This window comes from Argiope bruennichi, chromosome 9 (genome assembly GCF_947563725.1).
Source record: "Argiope bruennichi chromosome 9, qqArgBrue1.1, whole genome shotgun sequence".
NCBI lineage: Eukaryota > Metazoa > Arthropoda > Arachnida > Araneae > Araneidae > Argiope > Argiope bruennichi.
In genome coordinates, this window is record NC_079159.1 from 5510818 (window position 1) to 5527702 (window position 16885).

General features: G+C 27.7%; 1 protein-coding gene across 10 annotated transcripts in view; it reads right to left on the minus strand.

The window, feature by feature from the left end:
* LOC129984378 (voltage-dependent calcium channel type A subunit alpha-1-like) overlaps positions 1 to 16885 on the minus strand; it is a 391421-nt gene that overhangs the window by 44160 nt on the left and 330376 nt on the right. For 6 of the 10 annotated variants that reach the window (XM_056094255.1, XM_056094253.1, XM_056094248.1 and 3 more), the window contains exon 31: positions 11026 to 11136. The exons of the other annotated variants lie outside the window; for them this stretch is intronic. In XM_056094255.1, coding sequence (XP_055950230.1) covers positions 11026 to 11136 — 111 coding nt within the window. The remainder of the gene's footprint in view (positions 1 to 11025; positions 11137 to 16885) is intronic. 10 annotated transcript variants of the gene reach the window in all.

Here is a 16885-nt window from a genome sequence, read left to right on the forward strand (position 1 = left end):
GAACATCGGAATCACCTTTCTTCAATCTTACCTTATTAAAGTACGGCTGTTTATATTATGCAAATTTCCATTCTTTCCTATTTTCTTTTCCTGTTTTTAGAGTAGAAATCTTGATCATTTTGAAAAATTTCAACTGCAGATTTTTCTGTATATCATTTTACAAATTCGAGAACTGCAAGCATTCAATGACTGAAGAATACTTCTCATAAGATGAGGAAAGATAATTTTTATTTTTATTTTAATAAAGCCAACATAACAGTCCATTCAAGAATACAAAAATAAAGATTTCAACGAGAATAAAAAGGGAAATAGAAACTTGCATATCAAACTTGCTTTTATTTCATATGAAAATTTGAAGAAACGACAACAGGCATCGCATAGACAGCCTTTGTGCCTTTTTCAAAATACACCCAATCAGCAAACTGGTTTGGGTTTCGATTTCATGTTTATGAATAGTGGTAAGTCAAAGAAAAGGCCGCCTTAGGTGACATCCCCTCTCCAAATTTCCATACCACTCTAATATTTGAGCTTTAACATCCTTATTCGTACAAAATAGTAATGAATGAGAATTGTCTTCACGAACTCTTGCATATTCTTTGATAAGGCTGTTATCTCTTTCTTCATTCCCGCATAAAATACGTCATACATCTGACCTCCGATCCGCCATGAAGGCACACGGAAAAATGACTGAAGGACCGGACCGCCGCAACACAACACTAGCAACAATTGTGGTTGAGTCCTAAGGGCCTTCACCGGCCACGGTACAACCCTTCTCTAAGGAATTACGTCCCGTCATCGATAGGAAGAGCCAGATTCCCCCACCTATTTGTGTGCCCTACAGCTTGGCGAGATTCAAATACCATGAGGTGCCCCCGGGGGGTTCCCACATAAAATACATAATTCACTCCATCTTGGACAAGGAACATGAATGCTTATAAATTTATAAGGCTGCTGCTGTATTATTCATCACGTGCAATTGGAGAACAAAAGTTACGAAACAGCCTATTAGAGTGTGATCTTTGACGATTTTTTAATGATTCATTTCTAGGACACAGTTAATACACAGATATACAAATATGCATTTTAGAGCCTTTTTTCCCAATTAATAGAAATAAAAATTTGATACAAGGCTACGATTGTAGTATCCAGATCACATCAGAGATTTCATTCATTTAAATCATTGAATTTTGAGTTATCGCGTTTACCAAAGAACATCAACCTTTTGACGGATGTGGTTCGAAATTTGATATGATGTCCTTTAGACACCAAAAATGTGAACTAAATTGATCTGAGCTGTTATATTTTTGAATGATCGCTTTATACGCACAAAAGTACACACCGACATATGAACATAACCCCTTGATAGATTTGATTTAAAATTTGACAGCCATTTATTCATGACATGCAAAATCTGCGTACAGAATTTTATCTATCCAGCTCTGTTCGTTTTTGTAGCTATCGTATAAGCTTATATTTGGGCTGCCGAATTCTCAGTCTTTTACTGGATGAATTTTGGCTCAAAGCTTATAGAAATTTAGAAATTTGTCGGCAAGATCACATACCAGATTTCATCCTTCTAGCTCAAAGAGTTTTGAGTCATCATGTTCACGGACAAGAAATTTTTATAATTTATTTAGAACCTTTTTATATTTCGTATACGAGAAAATAAACATGAAAAATATGAAAACTGAAAAAGTCATATCAAATTTAATAACAAGTAGTGCTCATAATGCTTCAGTAAAATATGCACAGCGGTTTTTCATTTCAAGTAAGTTTTTTACAACTCCGGGTTTTTTTTAGCATTGAATGGGGGGCTTTTCAGTATTCTAGAAAAACTGAAAAGCACTTCATTTCACTTCATTTTTTTCTCATCCAATACACGAAAAATAACTCTTCGGATAGAGAAAACATTGAATAGTCATAGACTCAAATTTGTGTTGAAATGATTAAAACAATTATCCATACATTTCCTGCCGATTTCAGGTCTCCTAACCGTATAAGAAAAATAGGAAAATTGACTAGCTTCTATCCTCGCTCAATGCGACAACAAGAACTGAAATTTTGGCTCTAAATAGCCAACTATTTATCCTCTTTCTACCTTAACCATCCAGTATCTGGTTAAGTTAATTGTTAATCGGATTTCGTCAAAAATATTGTCCTATTGAATAAAAATGAAAACAATAAATTTTTAATTTCCTCTTTTAATAAAAGTAGTTAAAAATTCAATGTAGATGAATAAAAGAAAAGAAATATATAACAGACTTTTCACAAGTGAAAGCATTTTTTTCTTTTTTTGGCTTTCAAGATTTAATAAAATGAGAAATTTTTAAAGAAGAAAAGGCTTATATCAATGAGGTACAAAAATTTATATTTACCAGTTTCATTTGTTTTTACGTATGGGTTTTAAGATATATTTTTATAATAAACACTTGTCAATGCTTACATTAAAAATTATCTTATTTAATATTAATATGATTTAATGATTGACTCTATGCAATGTTTGTACAAATAGAGATAATTTTATTGATTTAAAATTTGGATTCTGAAATTTGCGTCAGCAACAACACATTCATTTGAGCATGTGAATATATATCAATAATACCTTGAGAATTCTTAAAAAGTAATTCTTAACAAGTAAACTATATTTTAAATGATATTCCTAACGTTTAAAAATGTTTATTGGAATTCAAAAATGATTTTGTCTTAAATCTTTGATATCAATTCATTTGTAATATAAAACTTTGCGCATCAATTGTATGGAAGCAACATGATTTGGACTATTCAACATAAATGAAAAAATACCTATTCAAAATATTATATGAAGATAGATTAAAGTAATTTTGTAAAATTTTTCTCATAATAAAAGAAAAAAAATTACCGATTAAAAAACATAATTTCTTCATTACACAGAACATTATTTTACAATCGGTACAGTATCTCAACGATTGATATCTCAGATAAAAGAGTTATTAATGACTTTATGTGTAGCATATTTAAATATGGGAGAATTAAATATAGAAATCAGTAACAAAAAGAAACCAAAAAACAGTTATAACAATTACTAGCTTCCTTTTGGCGACCAGTTTTTCCTCTCAGACTATTGACTTTTTAGACTGTTAAACGATTAAGATCGAATGCTGAATTAAATTTTCCCTTGTTATTTGATACAATTAAATGACATTACTTTATTTGAACCAGTCTACTATAAGTTACTGTGAGCGCAAATTAAAAAGCGTATTAGTAACAAAATAAGAGTGGAAGTAAAAACCTTACTTCGGAATTCAATGAAAGCATTTTTTTAAATATTAATTTCAACATTGGGAAAAGCAAGATACTGAGCGTTTTGATAGATGAGTTTGAATTTCATCATAGTATTAAAAACTTAACTGTTTTTAAAACAAATTATAATTAAAAAACTGTAAAGAAATTGAATTTGTGTCATTAAAAAGTTAATTTCTTTGAATTTTAAGAGAATGCAAAAAACATTTTTGCGAGAAGGGCTTTGGAAGATATGAATATCAATTTCTAAAGGCAAATCACACCATTATTCAACTAGCGACGGTTAAGCCTAATTTTGTCCTCGAGTGAACTTTGTGCGAGGTTTATTTCTATAATTTTGATTTCTTTTTTTTTTCTCTAATTGAGTGGAGTTTTTTATTGAATTGCGAGGCATTAAAACAGACGAGTCCTCTGTGTTGAACATTTAATAATAGTTTTTAGCTCCATTCATTAGCTAAAGGAAATAGGAATTAAATGCAGTTGTAAAAACATTCAATGAAGAGTAGGAAATGTTTGTACGAAGATTTGTTTAGATTTTAATACTTCCCTTCAGAATAAGAGGATAATCTATACTTATAATAAAGCTCAATGTGTGTGTGTGTGTGTGTGTGTGTGTGTGTTGGCGCTCTACAGACCAGGTCATTTGACATACAGCTACCAAATTTGGTACATGTATACCTTAGAGGTCGGGAATGTGCACCTGGGGTCCGTTTTTTTTGAAATTTTAATTATTAATTAAAAACTAACTTTCCCGCCAAAAAAATCTTCCATTTTCCCCACCGCCAACTTTTCCGCCAAAATAATCTTCCATTTTCCCCAACGCCAAATGATTTAGACTTTAGTTCTTTTTTTCTCCTAACAGTAATGAGGCTAGGGTTAAGATTTTTCGGCGGATTATTTCAAACGATTCTGTATATTTTCTTAATATTTTATGCATTTAAAATTAAACATTGTTAATTAATCCATGTTCCAGATTCATTCTGAAGTACTTTTGAATTAAAATAACACAGAATAAAGGAAATTAAAAATGTATAATCAGCATAGCGTTACCCCAACTGGCGTAGAAAAATTCACGCATTTGCGTTAGCGTAAAAGGCGAAGAAAATTCACGCATGCGCACTGTGTTCTGATTGTTGGCATGGCAACCATTAACAACGGACGATTTAAATTACTTTTAGGTTAGTTGTATGCTTTTGTAAGTAAATTGTATTTATGTTAGTTATATATTTTTTTGTATATGCTTATAGTTTTTACATCGTTTTTTAAGTAGTTTTTTTAAACCTGTTTTCGACCGATTATTTTAAACGATTCATTTTATTTTCTTAGTGTTTGATGCATTTAAAATGAAACATTGTTAATGAATCAATCCGTTCATGATGAATCTGAGAAAATTTTGTTGACAAATTCTTGAGATATTATATAAATTAAGAAAGATATTCTTTAGTGCCCATAAAGTTTAAACGCTCAGTGACTCTATTATCAGTAATCATATTATTAAAAAAAAATGCTTTGTTTCAGTAAAAAATATTATTATATTAATTGCAGATTAATCCTTTACACTTTAATTTAAAGCATAAATTCTACGAGGGGTAACAGAAAATTAGAGAGATACATATCACGTTATGACTGAAGGCCTTTATAATATTATGAGTGAATTATATGACTATCAAAATTTGAAGTTTTAAAATATTTTGCTGAAGAATCTATTAAAGTTGGAATTGCATAAAATATTTAATTATTAAAATTTTAACGAACATTAAGATTGGCGAACCGACTGGTCGCCAAAGGCGGCTAGTATATATATAAAAGGAAATAAGGAATACGGATATAAAGAATAACAGCGTTCGACATGCGTTAGAGATTTTTTTATTTATGGATATTATTATATTACTGGATTATCAAAATATATTGAAGAGCTATGTAGTTCATTCAGCCAAAGCATCATTGAAGTTTCCTTGAAATCCAAAATTTCAAGTATTTAAACGAAAACTTTTTTTGAATAGGGAAAAAGTGAAATTTTTGAGATTTGGTTAATTTCAGTAATTAAGTTTTTGGTATTTCTGATTTGATTACTAAGAACATGGATAAAAACGTGCTAAGGGCATGGGGGGGGGAGTATTGAATCCTTTAAAAATTATACTTCTTTGAAAATATAAATAGAATACCTATTATAAATAGGAAATTTTCTCAAAAAGAAAATATGTCTCTGAGATAAAATTACCATTTATCAATTTAATTAATTACTATTAATTATTAATTTATTTTAATTATGATTATTATCTTAATAATAATAATCATTAATGATAATTATGTATTAGTTTTGGATTGAATAGAGATGAAAATTAATTAATGTATAGAGATTAATATCATTAAATTAATATTTTTAAAATAGAATTTCGAATAAAAAGTAGAACCCTTAGAAGAATTACAGTTCTGCAAAATAAAAAATGATAGAGTTTTATGTGCTATTGTTATCGAATTAATAACTTTTTGTTGATTTTCACACTGATAATTTTTGAATGATTTTCCTTATCATACACCTGTTTATCCTGTATTTCAAAAAGTACTGAATTAAACCATAAAATCATCCATAAAAACGTCAAGATCTCATTCAGCATTTTCAGAAAATAATGTAAACGGTATTTAACAATATGCATAAAATTTGAAAGAATAACTCAAGTAGTAAAGAAAGTGGCAAATGAAATAATACTGGTTGATCTAGATCTGTAATGGCACAGCAATTACTCAGAGTAAAATATATTAATATTTCTCAGTTTTCTTAGATATTTTAGAAATAATGAAGGATAAATGCTGAAATTTAGAAGGTATTTTTTTAAACAATGATTTCAATCGATTAATAAATAGCAGACTCTTTTTAAATAAAGTAAGCACTGTTTTGAAATTCGGCTATTACAGCAATGCGGTTGCCGTTACACGCATGCGTGTTGAATATCTGCATCTGTTGGCTAGCCATAGACGCCGTTACTGAAAATTTCTCAGTATTTACATCTCTCAGTGAGTATTTAAAAGGCCGACTGTGAAATATGTTCTGACATTCTTGTTTTGAATGCAAAGGATGAAAAATTCATTTATAGATCAGTGAGGTAAATGAGGAAAACGTTCTAAGCGAGTAAATGGTAAGAAAATGGGTTAAAGCTTTTAAAGATGACTGCACGAATGTGCATGATGATAGCCGAAACGGGCGATATGTTGATTGAAGACTTGATGTAGAAAGTTGATAGAAAAGTAAGAGAGAACAGACACTTTCTGATTAATCTTTATCTAATGAATTTTTTGACGTTTCATGGAATTATAAAAGAACACTTTAATTATTGTAAACGATGTTCACGATGGGTTTCGAAAAAGTTGATTGAGGTATACAAAACCAAAATTTTAGCCCTTGCTTTGACTTTTCTTGAGAAATGCAAAGATCTTGGTGCTGATTTTTTCGTCAAATTGTCACAGAAAACGAATATGGGGAGTTCATATTATACTGGAATCGAAATAACAATCTATGCAATGGTGAGGTTCAATATCAATGAAGAAAATGAAGCTCAAATAAACAATTTCAATATCAGTACGAAAAATAGCGTACTGTGTTTTGTGATAGAAAGAGATATTGCTAGTGTAATTTTTATCTTCTGGTCACACAATAAATTCTGAGATCTATCGTGAGATCTTAACTAAACTGCACAAAGCAATCCAAAATACAAAGCGTGGCATAAGGAGCAAGAGGATTGTTTTGCTTCATGACTCAGGATCTCATCGCCTAATTTTGTTGAAAACAGCTTGATCATCCTCTATACAGTCCTGGTCTAGTACCTAGTGATTATCTTTGTTTCTGCTCATAAAAAAAATCTTGGTAGGCAGCGTCACAACAACGATGAAGATCACAAAACAACAGCATTTTAATAATCAAATCAAATAGCGGATTTCTATGAGGATGGAATTCAAAAGCTGGCTGCGCGATGCGACAAATGCATTAATATTAGTGGAAGTAATGCTGAAAAATATATTAAATACAAATTTTCGTAATAATAAATTTAGTAAAAAGTACATTTGTTTATTTTTTTTTAAAAGATACTTAAAAAAGCACTCCTTATAGTTTAAACAAATCTCAAAATGTAATGTAGCAAAAATTGAAACTGCCCTTCTTACTGAAACTGTCCTGCCACTTACAGGCTTTTCAAATAGATTTCTTAAGTAAATTAAAAATATCGACATTAAGTGATGTTCAAATAACGAAAGTTTCTCAGTTTGAAGTAGAAAACGTTTTATTTGACAGAGATAGTTAAACGGTTTCAATGCATTTTTCAATTGTTTGGAATAACAATTCGATACGAAATACTAAGAAACCTTCTAGGACTACTTATAAAATTTCTGCAGCTTTCTTTTGACATTATTATTTTTCTTTTAACTAGAGCCTGTCAGACCTTCATTTTTTTCACCTGCCGGTATTCCAGAACTCTGAAAGTTTAAATAGCTTTACTGAATTATTTGGTGTGAAGTATTTCTTCTGATGATTAATCAGAAATGAAGAATATTAAGAATTTCGTGCACATGGAAAGAATTGAATAAAATACACATAACAGGAATGAGACATACAGATATTGAGGCTTATTACACTTGTTTTAATATATAATTACTTAAAGCTGAGTGAAGTTCATTGTTTTAAGTTATAAAAAGTGACATTTTTCACAACGAATAATAGTATTCATGAAAATTTCTTTAAAAATTAAGCCAGCATAGAATTTTATAGCTTCCTAAAGCAAAACTGACATGGTTTTTCTATTAGAGGCAAGATAATGACTTGTTCATTTTTCTTAAAAACCTCTTATATGGGCATTGATTATATTGCTCAGAATAGGTATTCAGACTTCAGTTATCAACTTGGTCATCGCTCAGACAATGAATATATAAAAGATTATATGAGAGAATGATTACTACACCATATTACACAATTCCTCATTAAGAATACTTTGATTTAAAGCTGGTTATGTGTCTACAAAACTTGACAGTCGTGCATGAACTGACAGTATGATATGTGCAAGTTAAATAAAGAGCGCTTTATTTATTTTCTAGAAATCAGAAATACTGTGCGCTATGCACAATCAAATGTGAAATAACTGAAAGATTTTGGACTTTCAAAAAATTATATATCAATTTAAAAAATGATAATTAAAAATGCAATTATGTTTATCACATCTTAATAGCTTAAACTATGGACTATTAAACCAACTAGAGTGATTTAGAAATGTGACAGAGGCATTATACGGACTTATAGCCATTAAATGACTTTCACACAAAGTTATAAATTACCTGTAATTTAATAGGACTGGAGCCAGACAAAATACTATTTTATCAGCATTTTGGCATTTTTGAGACATTTTTATGACATTAGTATCTTATTTTCATGGTTTTAAAAGAGGAGATTGCCTCAAACAATCTCATAATATTTTATTTTTATGTTTATTTCTGTGTATGCTAATTTTTTGTCCTGATTGTATTATTAATTAAATTATTGATTAAAGCTTATGTCATGATGAACTTTTATAATTAGTTTTATTTTTGATTAACATCCCAGCGTTGAGTTTTAATGCTCTTTGGTTTCCAGAAATATTATATGAAATAACATCACATTCTTTAAATAAAATATAACTTCGTGATTCATTTTGTGAAAAGTATGACCTTTATTTGTAATTTTGTAAATTGAGTTAAATTTTCTTAACTTTTTCTTTGAATGCTCTCACATACGTTTTGGAGCATGTTTTAAAATTTTAAAATCTATAGTTGAAAATTCAAATTGTAAGAAAAAATTGTCTAACTGCAATAGTAAGTATTAGTACGAGAAAAAATATTCATGAGATTTCATTCATGTTGAGAAAATTGACTGACCAAAAAGCTCTTGAACTATTTAGCAAATCCAAATAGATCGACTGTAAGCGATCTAACATAACAAAGTGCTTTATAATGTAAATAATGAAATGTTATTACGTATATATTCTTAAAACGAATGATGTTTTTTAAATATTGAATAACCAGCATATCTGTTTATTGGAATAGCTTTGTTTATATGGAACATTTAAAAAAATAATTTTATACATTTAACATATTTGTTTTCATTTTCAAAAATAAAAATTCTTCCTTTCGATTAGCTTTTTACTCATGAAGTACTTTTAGATGACCACTTTCTCACCTTTGCTTTGCTTTTATCCCTCGAACATAATTCGGATAGTCTGAGAATAGCAAGTAAATGGTTGAATGAGCTATATGACGGAACTTATCCCTTATATTACATATCTTAAACCCTTGGTAAAAAAATTTCAAGTATGAATTTTGTAATAAGAAGCACCTTCTCTACTTTATGTTCAAAAGACGGCTCTTGAAGTTCACTTGAATTAGCCTGGATGTCATAGAAATTTGGCTAAGGTATGCCTCTCAGAAAAACAAAGATCCAGATCTACCGAAATGTAATATATTTGAAGAATATAATTTCTGCATGAAATCATTCAGTTTGTTAAAATGCTTTTTTAAAATCCATTTTCACTAAATACAGTTTGAAACTGCAATTTCAGAATTCATTAAGTAACATAAAATTGCCTTCCAAAACACATTGAAGGATTTTGTCTTTCGCACTATAGTAAAATTCGTCCAATTTTTTTATATAGTAAAGAACGTTTAGTTGGATATAATTATGCATTTATTATTCAGCTATCATTTTATATATCTACATGTCATTAATTTAAATTCGTCTTAAAAGAGAATAGTTTGCTATATAAAACTGAATTGTCTTTACGAATTGTATCACAGAATATATGTAATATAAAGATAATTTTGAAACATTGCAGCTTTTGAGACTTTCTGAAATGCTTAATAAAAAATGTTGTATCTGAAAATTTACGAATTAGAGTTAGTTCCAAATTATATAAAAACATCAAATTTTGCAGTTCACTCGAGAAATAAAAACTTAATAGGAATTTCAAATTTTCCTTCATAAATTAATATTTAGAATGAGATATAATATATTGATGAATTGGTTAAAAATGATTCTGATAAATTTTCTTTTTCTTTCATGTATTGTGAACTCATAAATGAGATATAGTATAAGCTACATTCCTTTCAGAAAGATGGTACCTTTCGAATAATTTAAACAAATATCTTTCATTTTTAGGCACTATCTGAAAATGAAATAATTAATGAAATAATAGTTGCGAATTGAACTAGTTAATGAAAGTATTTCTAAAAGAGATAATTGAAACGAATATCTATTTAAACGAATATCTTTCATTTTCAAGGCACTGTTTGATGAATTGATTAATGAAAATACAGAGTGTCCCACAAGGTATGCAGTCTTATATTTACAAATTCGGATAGAAGATATCAAAACGAGCATTTTGAAGTATAACGTGTGGGGTCCCCGAATATAGAGTCATTGTTTAGACTGTTACGAATACATCAAAATACTCGTCTTGACGTGTTCTATCTGAATTTGTAAATATTAGACGCTGCATACCTTGTGGGACACCCTGTATTTCCAAAACAGGTAATGAAAACGAATATCCTTCATTTTCAAGGAACTGTTTGATGAATTGGCAAATGCAAGTATTTTTATAAAATAGATCATTGATGTTATAGCTGGAAGCTTGTTCAATATGAGTGAAAGATATTTGATTTGTTGAAGATATGCTTTGAGTTTTTTTTTATGTATTTTGTAAAGAGATAGAAGAGAAAAAGTTCAGTTCAAACCTTGCATCCGAAAGCCACGAGCTTCAGAATACACTCGATCAGGAAGAGTGCCGTAAATGCCTCGTTCATGTAGCTTAATATGTCTAGATACAGAGGACTGGCATGGTGGTACTACAGCGCCACGTAGTGGAGTAGCAAGAAAACAAGGCGGCAGGAAATAAACATAGAAAACAATGGGAGGGTCTAAGGTAAAATGCATAACAATAAAAGAAAAACTCAAGCAGGTTGTTCACTCTACTTAATACATCCTCCCGCAGATGTATTAAGTAGCGCTGGGACTAAATAAAAAAAAATTCATTAAAATTTATGTCTGATAACAATAATAACATAATTTGCAAATTCAAATGATTACAAAAAAACCTATAAAATACACAAACATATAAATTATTACATTCACCTAATGGTTAAAAAAGATACATTTCATTTTTTAAATGATTGATAAAAATGATCACATTCGAACTATTCAATTCAAAAAGTAGAATCATGCAAATATAACATGCAAATATAACACAATCATTTTTCATTCAAAGCATGCAGTATAAAAACGATAAATATTCACAAACAACATTCAATATGAACAATAAAATCACATGCTTCTTTACAGAATAGTGCAACAAGATGCAGAAATGGAACTTGAAAACAAAGACTATGTACATCATGCCAGCTTAATTTTAAGAAAATATTTAATGGAATAATAAAATACAAAACAAACAGCTTATTCGTTGTTTGACCGATTTCATTAAATTTCTCCAGTATCAATACTCATAAAACAGAATAAAAATTTTAATATTTACATCTTGAATAAATAGTTTATAGACCATCACTTGCTATTTGAAGCAAATTGAGACAATATATCTTACAAATTTTTCTTATAGAAGAATTTTACCACAAATAAATAAATGATTCTGTTATTGAATAATGACCAAGTATATAATATATAATGAAGATTAATATATAATTATTTTGAAATGAAATGCATTTTTATTGAAGTCATTATTTACAAATGCAACCTATACCTTTATTTAACAAAATATTCTAAAATTCAAAACATTTTTCTGCTTCACAAATGCCAAGTGTTAAGATTTTCAATGAAATGTGTAAAGATGAATTAAAAATATATTAATGCAGCTTTTTAGCATTAAAAATTAGATGTTTAGGAAGGGCACATATTTTATTTGGATTATTTGTTAAAAAAACAATGAATTTAAATAACAAATTATAAAAGAATGCTACGGTCTAAAAGAATAAAGATTAATCACTTCTTTAACGAATAAAAATAAAAGTAATTGATTAAATGATCCGGATACAATTTTACTGAAGAAAGTATTTTATGTGTTTAAAAATTTATAGTTTTAAAATTAGTAAATTCTTGTAATTTTAAAACTACAACAATGTTAAAAATTGTTTAAATTCTTGTAATTTTAAATTGATTAATAGATATTACACAAACACATAATTGTACAATATTTTAAAGTGTTCTATAAAACTGTGTCACCATATTCTAAGTTTATATTAAATTAATTCATTTAGAAAAAATAGCTGTATCGTTTCTAGTGCTTGATATATTTCAATAGGATGCGATTAGCTCAAAGGAATGAAAATATGTAATTATGTCATAATGTAAATAAAAATAATTATATTATGCAATAATTTTTTTGGATAAGTATCGAAGATTGGAAATTAAATAAAAAATTGGACACAAAATTAATCTTGCAAGTACTTAATATAATTAGTAAAATAATTTATTTCATAATAAATAAATAAAAAAGAACTCTATAAATTTAGAAATTTGTTCAAATTTCTTTTTCTCATCACCGACCTATTGTTATGTTAATCTTGATATTAATTAACAAACTTCAGTAAGCGGTACAAAATAGGAAAAATACAAACTTCAAGAAAAATAAGGAAATTTTCGTACGATTTAAAATTAATTAATTTTTTTTCAATTTAAGTTTTAAGAAGGATATTTAATTGGGTTCTTATAAATCTAACATAATATAATCTAACATTATAATTATAAGCTGAAGACCATGAAAATGTGATTGAACTTTCTATTAATCTAAACACACACACAAAAAAATAAAAGGCTTGATCTTAAATTACTAAGAATTTCTTAAAAATATTCTGGACATCTTATTGAAAGATAATTTTTGATTCATAGATTTAAAATGCTGTATTGTCGCTAAAAAAATTCAAAAAATTTTGTAAAAAAAAAAAAAAAGTGCTACAGAGAATTATGTAATAGATGTTTTAAAAAAGGTATGAATTTGAAATATATATTTCTCTTATATCCGTTGTGGAGCTTTTAATCTCAAGAAGTTATTTTAAAACTAAAGCTATTCACAAAAGATGACATTTTTCAGTAAATGTTTCGATCTTTGAAGCTGAAATTTTTATGCGTAGATTGATTTATTATATTAAAATGTCAAACAGAAATATGGAGCGTGTGTTGAAATTTATGATATTTTAATATAAAGCTTAAGAAAACTGCTTTTATAAAAACTGCCACGAAATAATGACGAAAATATCTACACGCAGCATTAAAATGAATAATAGAAAATATTATATAGATTTTCCTGGATAATTTTGATTGTGCCTTATAAAAAGATGATAAAAGCTTAAAGTGCGATTCACTGCACTACTTTTTCTAAATTTTTTACCTCTTTGATTTTCTTACTAAGAAAAAAATATATTTTTTCATTTTTCTTTTTACTTTAGAGTTTTTTTTTTTTTTGTGTTTGGAAAATACCTTTTAGGTCTGTTTAATCTAGATAGATTCAATAGCTAGAAGTATAAAATTTGGTATATATTCTTTACATTACAAGTGTAGATTTTTGTTAAGTGTTGTATGAAACTAGCTCATTGCAATTACTCCTTATTCACATGACTCTGGTAGCCCTAAAACGCAACAGGTGAAATGAATTAAATTTAACAGGTGATCTTTGAAACAAAGTGATGAATTCAATTTTGAGTCAACATCGCTGAAAAATAGACTGTGTGCCTCTCTCTATCCAGATGAATGAGTAATAATTGAAAATTAGAAGGATCTACCTAAAATGAAATTTGTATAGGGTCTTCATACCAAAATGATATAAACGTGCCAAATTTGAGATGAATAGGTAAAAAATAAGATGAACTTTTCACACACACATACTCGGTTCTTCTTTTGACATGTCGAAGTATCTCTTTAATTTGTTATTTTTTTAAGCATAACGAATGACGAAAAATTTGAATATTATATTAAAATGTTTGCACTGAATATTTTTGAAAATATCTATATCTAAAGAAATATATCTAAAATAAATGTCGGCTCATTTTGAGCAATAAGATATTTGGATAACAATGAATAAATACAGCGCTGAATAAAATAAAATTTATAAAACAAATTTGGGACATAATTTTTAGTGTTTCGTATTGTTATCATTCCGTCTGAAATTATGAATAGTTTAAATTCAGATCATGGAAACTAAATTGAAAGATAGGAACCAGATTTTAAAAAGATACATCATTTTTTTCTTTACGTAGCATTTTTTCTTTAAGAACTATGTAACTTATGTAGCTTTTAAAATTATTTCTTTAAACTTTATGTAGCTTTATAAATTTTATTGTATTTCTAAAATTTTATTTTTTGCAAACTTATTCAAAAAGTAAATTTATTTTATTCCAACTCATTCCAAAAAGTATTGATTCATTTTGAATTTACTTTTAAGGGTGATGGGAAAAAGTTCTTTTGGATTGTCTTTTAAAAAGCTGTACTAATCTTCCCTTTAGAACATAAGTATTTATCGTTTAGTAAAAAAAAAAAAAAATAACTCCGCGTTTTGAAGATTGAATTGTACAATATTACAATGAAATTGATTATTGGAAATAAAAAAAAAATTCTAAAATGTCTTTTGTTTATCATAATTTAACAATACTATATTTAGAATCTATATAGTTTATTTTTTTCAAGCGCTAAACATGAAATAATTGGTTATTTTTGAAAAATCAAACTATAGTTTATTTCTTTTTTGAATTTCACAACAAACGCTAACTTATTTCCTGAAGAGTGATTTGAAAACCATGCGCTTGTATAATTAACATATTTGAGCATATGATTCCTTAACAAATGATGAAAGAAAAAGAAAAGAAAAATATTATAAATTTTTATGAGATGATATTTGCTTGAAATTTTTACAATGTATGAATTAAAATTTTAAATTGGATCATTATTAAGGTATGGAAACAGGAAAAAATCAGAGCAAGTCATGGGCTATTGAAACTATTTAACTGAGCTTTTAAAAATAACTGACATTTTCTTTAAAATAATACTCGAATATAATTTTTTGTGACAAAGGAAGCAACTTTTATTGTAAAAAAATAAAAAGAATATAACAATTATAAGCATAAACACAGCATACCGTTTGAGTATATTAATATCTGTCATGCAAATGCAGAAAGGAAGCTGAAGTTCAGATCTCTTTTACCCCTTGACAACAATTTGTTTTCTGAAAACTTTGATATTAGTCAAAAAGACAATTATTTCCATCTTTTTTTTTTGAAAAAAATTGGTAACGTAACTTCTTGAATGGATTCAAAATTTTTTTGTATCAAATAACTAAAAAACGATTTACCATATAATTTCATAAAATGAGAATAAATAAATAAAAAAAACTGGATATTTGTGCATTTGTTTCTGATGTTAATATCAAGATGAAATGAGTTCAAGGGGTCCAAAGAGTTTCCACAGCAGTTTCTGAAAGAGCTTATTTTGCTCAATTTGCCTCAATTACGTTTATAATATTGATATGTTTGGAGTTCATATAGACATGGATAAAAATCTATTCATTTTTTTACTTATTAATTATAAATTGTTGCTATTTAATACTAGGCCAATGGATGTTATAATGTTATGGGCGTTGCAAAGGTGAAAATAATTTGCATTCATTGTTACATCATTTAATTCTACTAGTCAGCATAAAAGATATAACAAAAAATAGTAGTAGTATTTACTCACTACTTTTTAAATAAATTTTTAACACACTCAAAATTTATGACTATTGTTGTTTCTTTCAAATTATTTCACTATTCATCAATTTAATTTTTATATTTTTTGCAGGCAAAAATGGAATTTCTTTTGTGTCAAAAAAATGTAATTTAAGAAGAAAACACCAAAAAATGCTCTTTTAGAAACTGAAGATGGAAATATTAAAATTCATTGGTAAGTTTATGGTTATGGGGGATATTTTCTTGATACCTGTTTCGAATTTCGGCACTCTGCGTGATGATGGCATTTATAAAAGTTTTTAATTACTTATAAATAATTAATATTAGGTTTTCTTTTCCACTTAAATATATATATTGACTTTGTAATATGAATCAGACTACATTTATTATCAGTTTCAGGCATACAAGCTTGCCTTCCAATTACGATGCATCTCACATGCAGCATGAGGCTATTTTGTCACCAATGCAAAATCAGCATTTCTCTAGAATCGCAAACAGATGTTTCACAAGCATTTTATTTAAAATTAGAGTATATTATTTTAGCCTGATATAGCCATTTTGAGGGAAAAAAAGAAAATGTTTACACATTTGGCAAAACTTTACCATCACCTTTATACAAAAAATATGCAAAGGTAATGGTAAAAATAATCTTTCATGTTGAAGGATCGCGTCATGACGAATGATATCAGAATATAACTTGAAAAAAAAACACTGTTTTGTTGGAATTATAATCTGATGATAAATAAATTAATGTTGATTAATTTTGCTATTAAATGAAAAAAAAAAATCTGAAAAAATATTATAATATTGAATTAAGTGAACAAGTAATAACTTTCTAAAGATGGATAATCGAATAAACATAGAACATCATGAG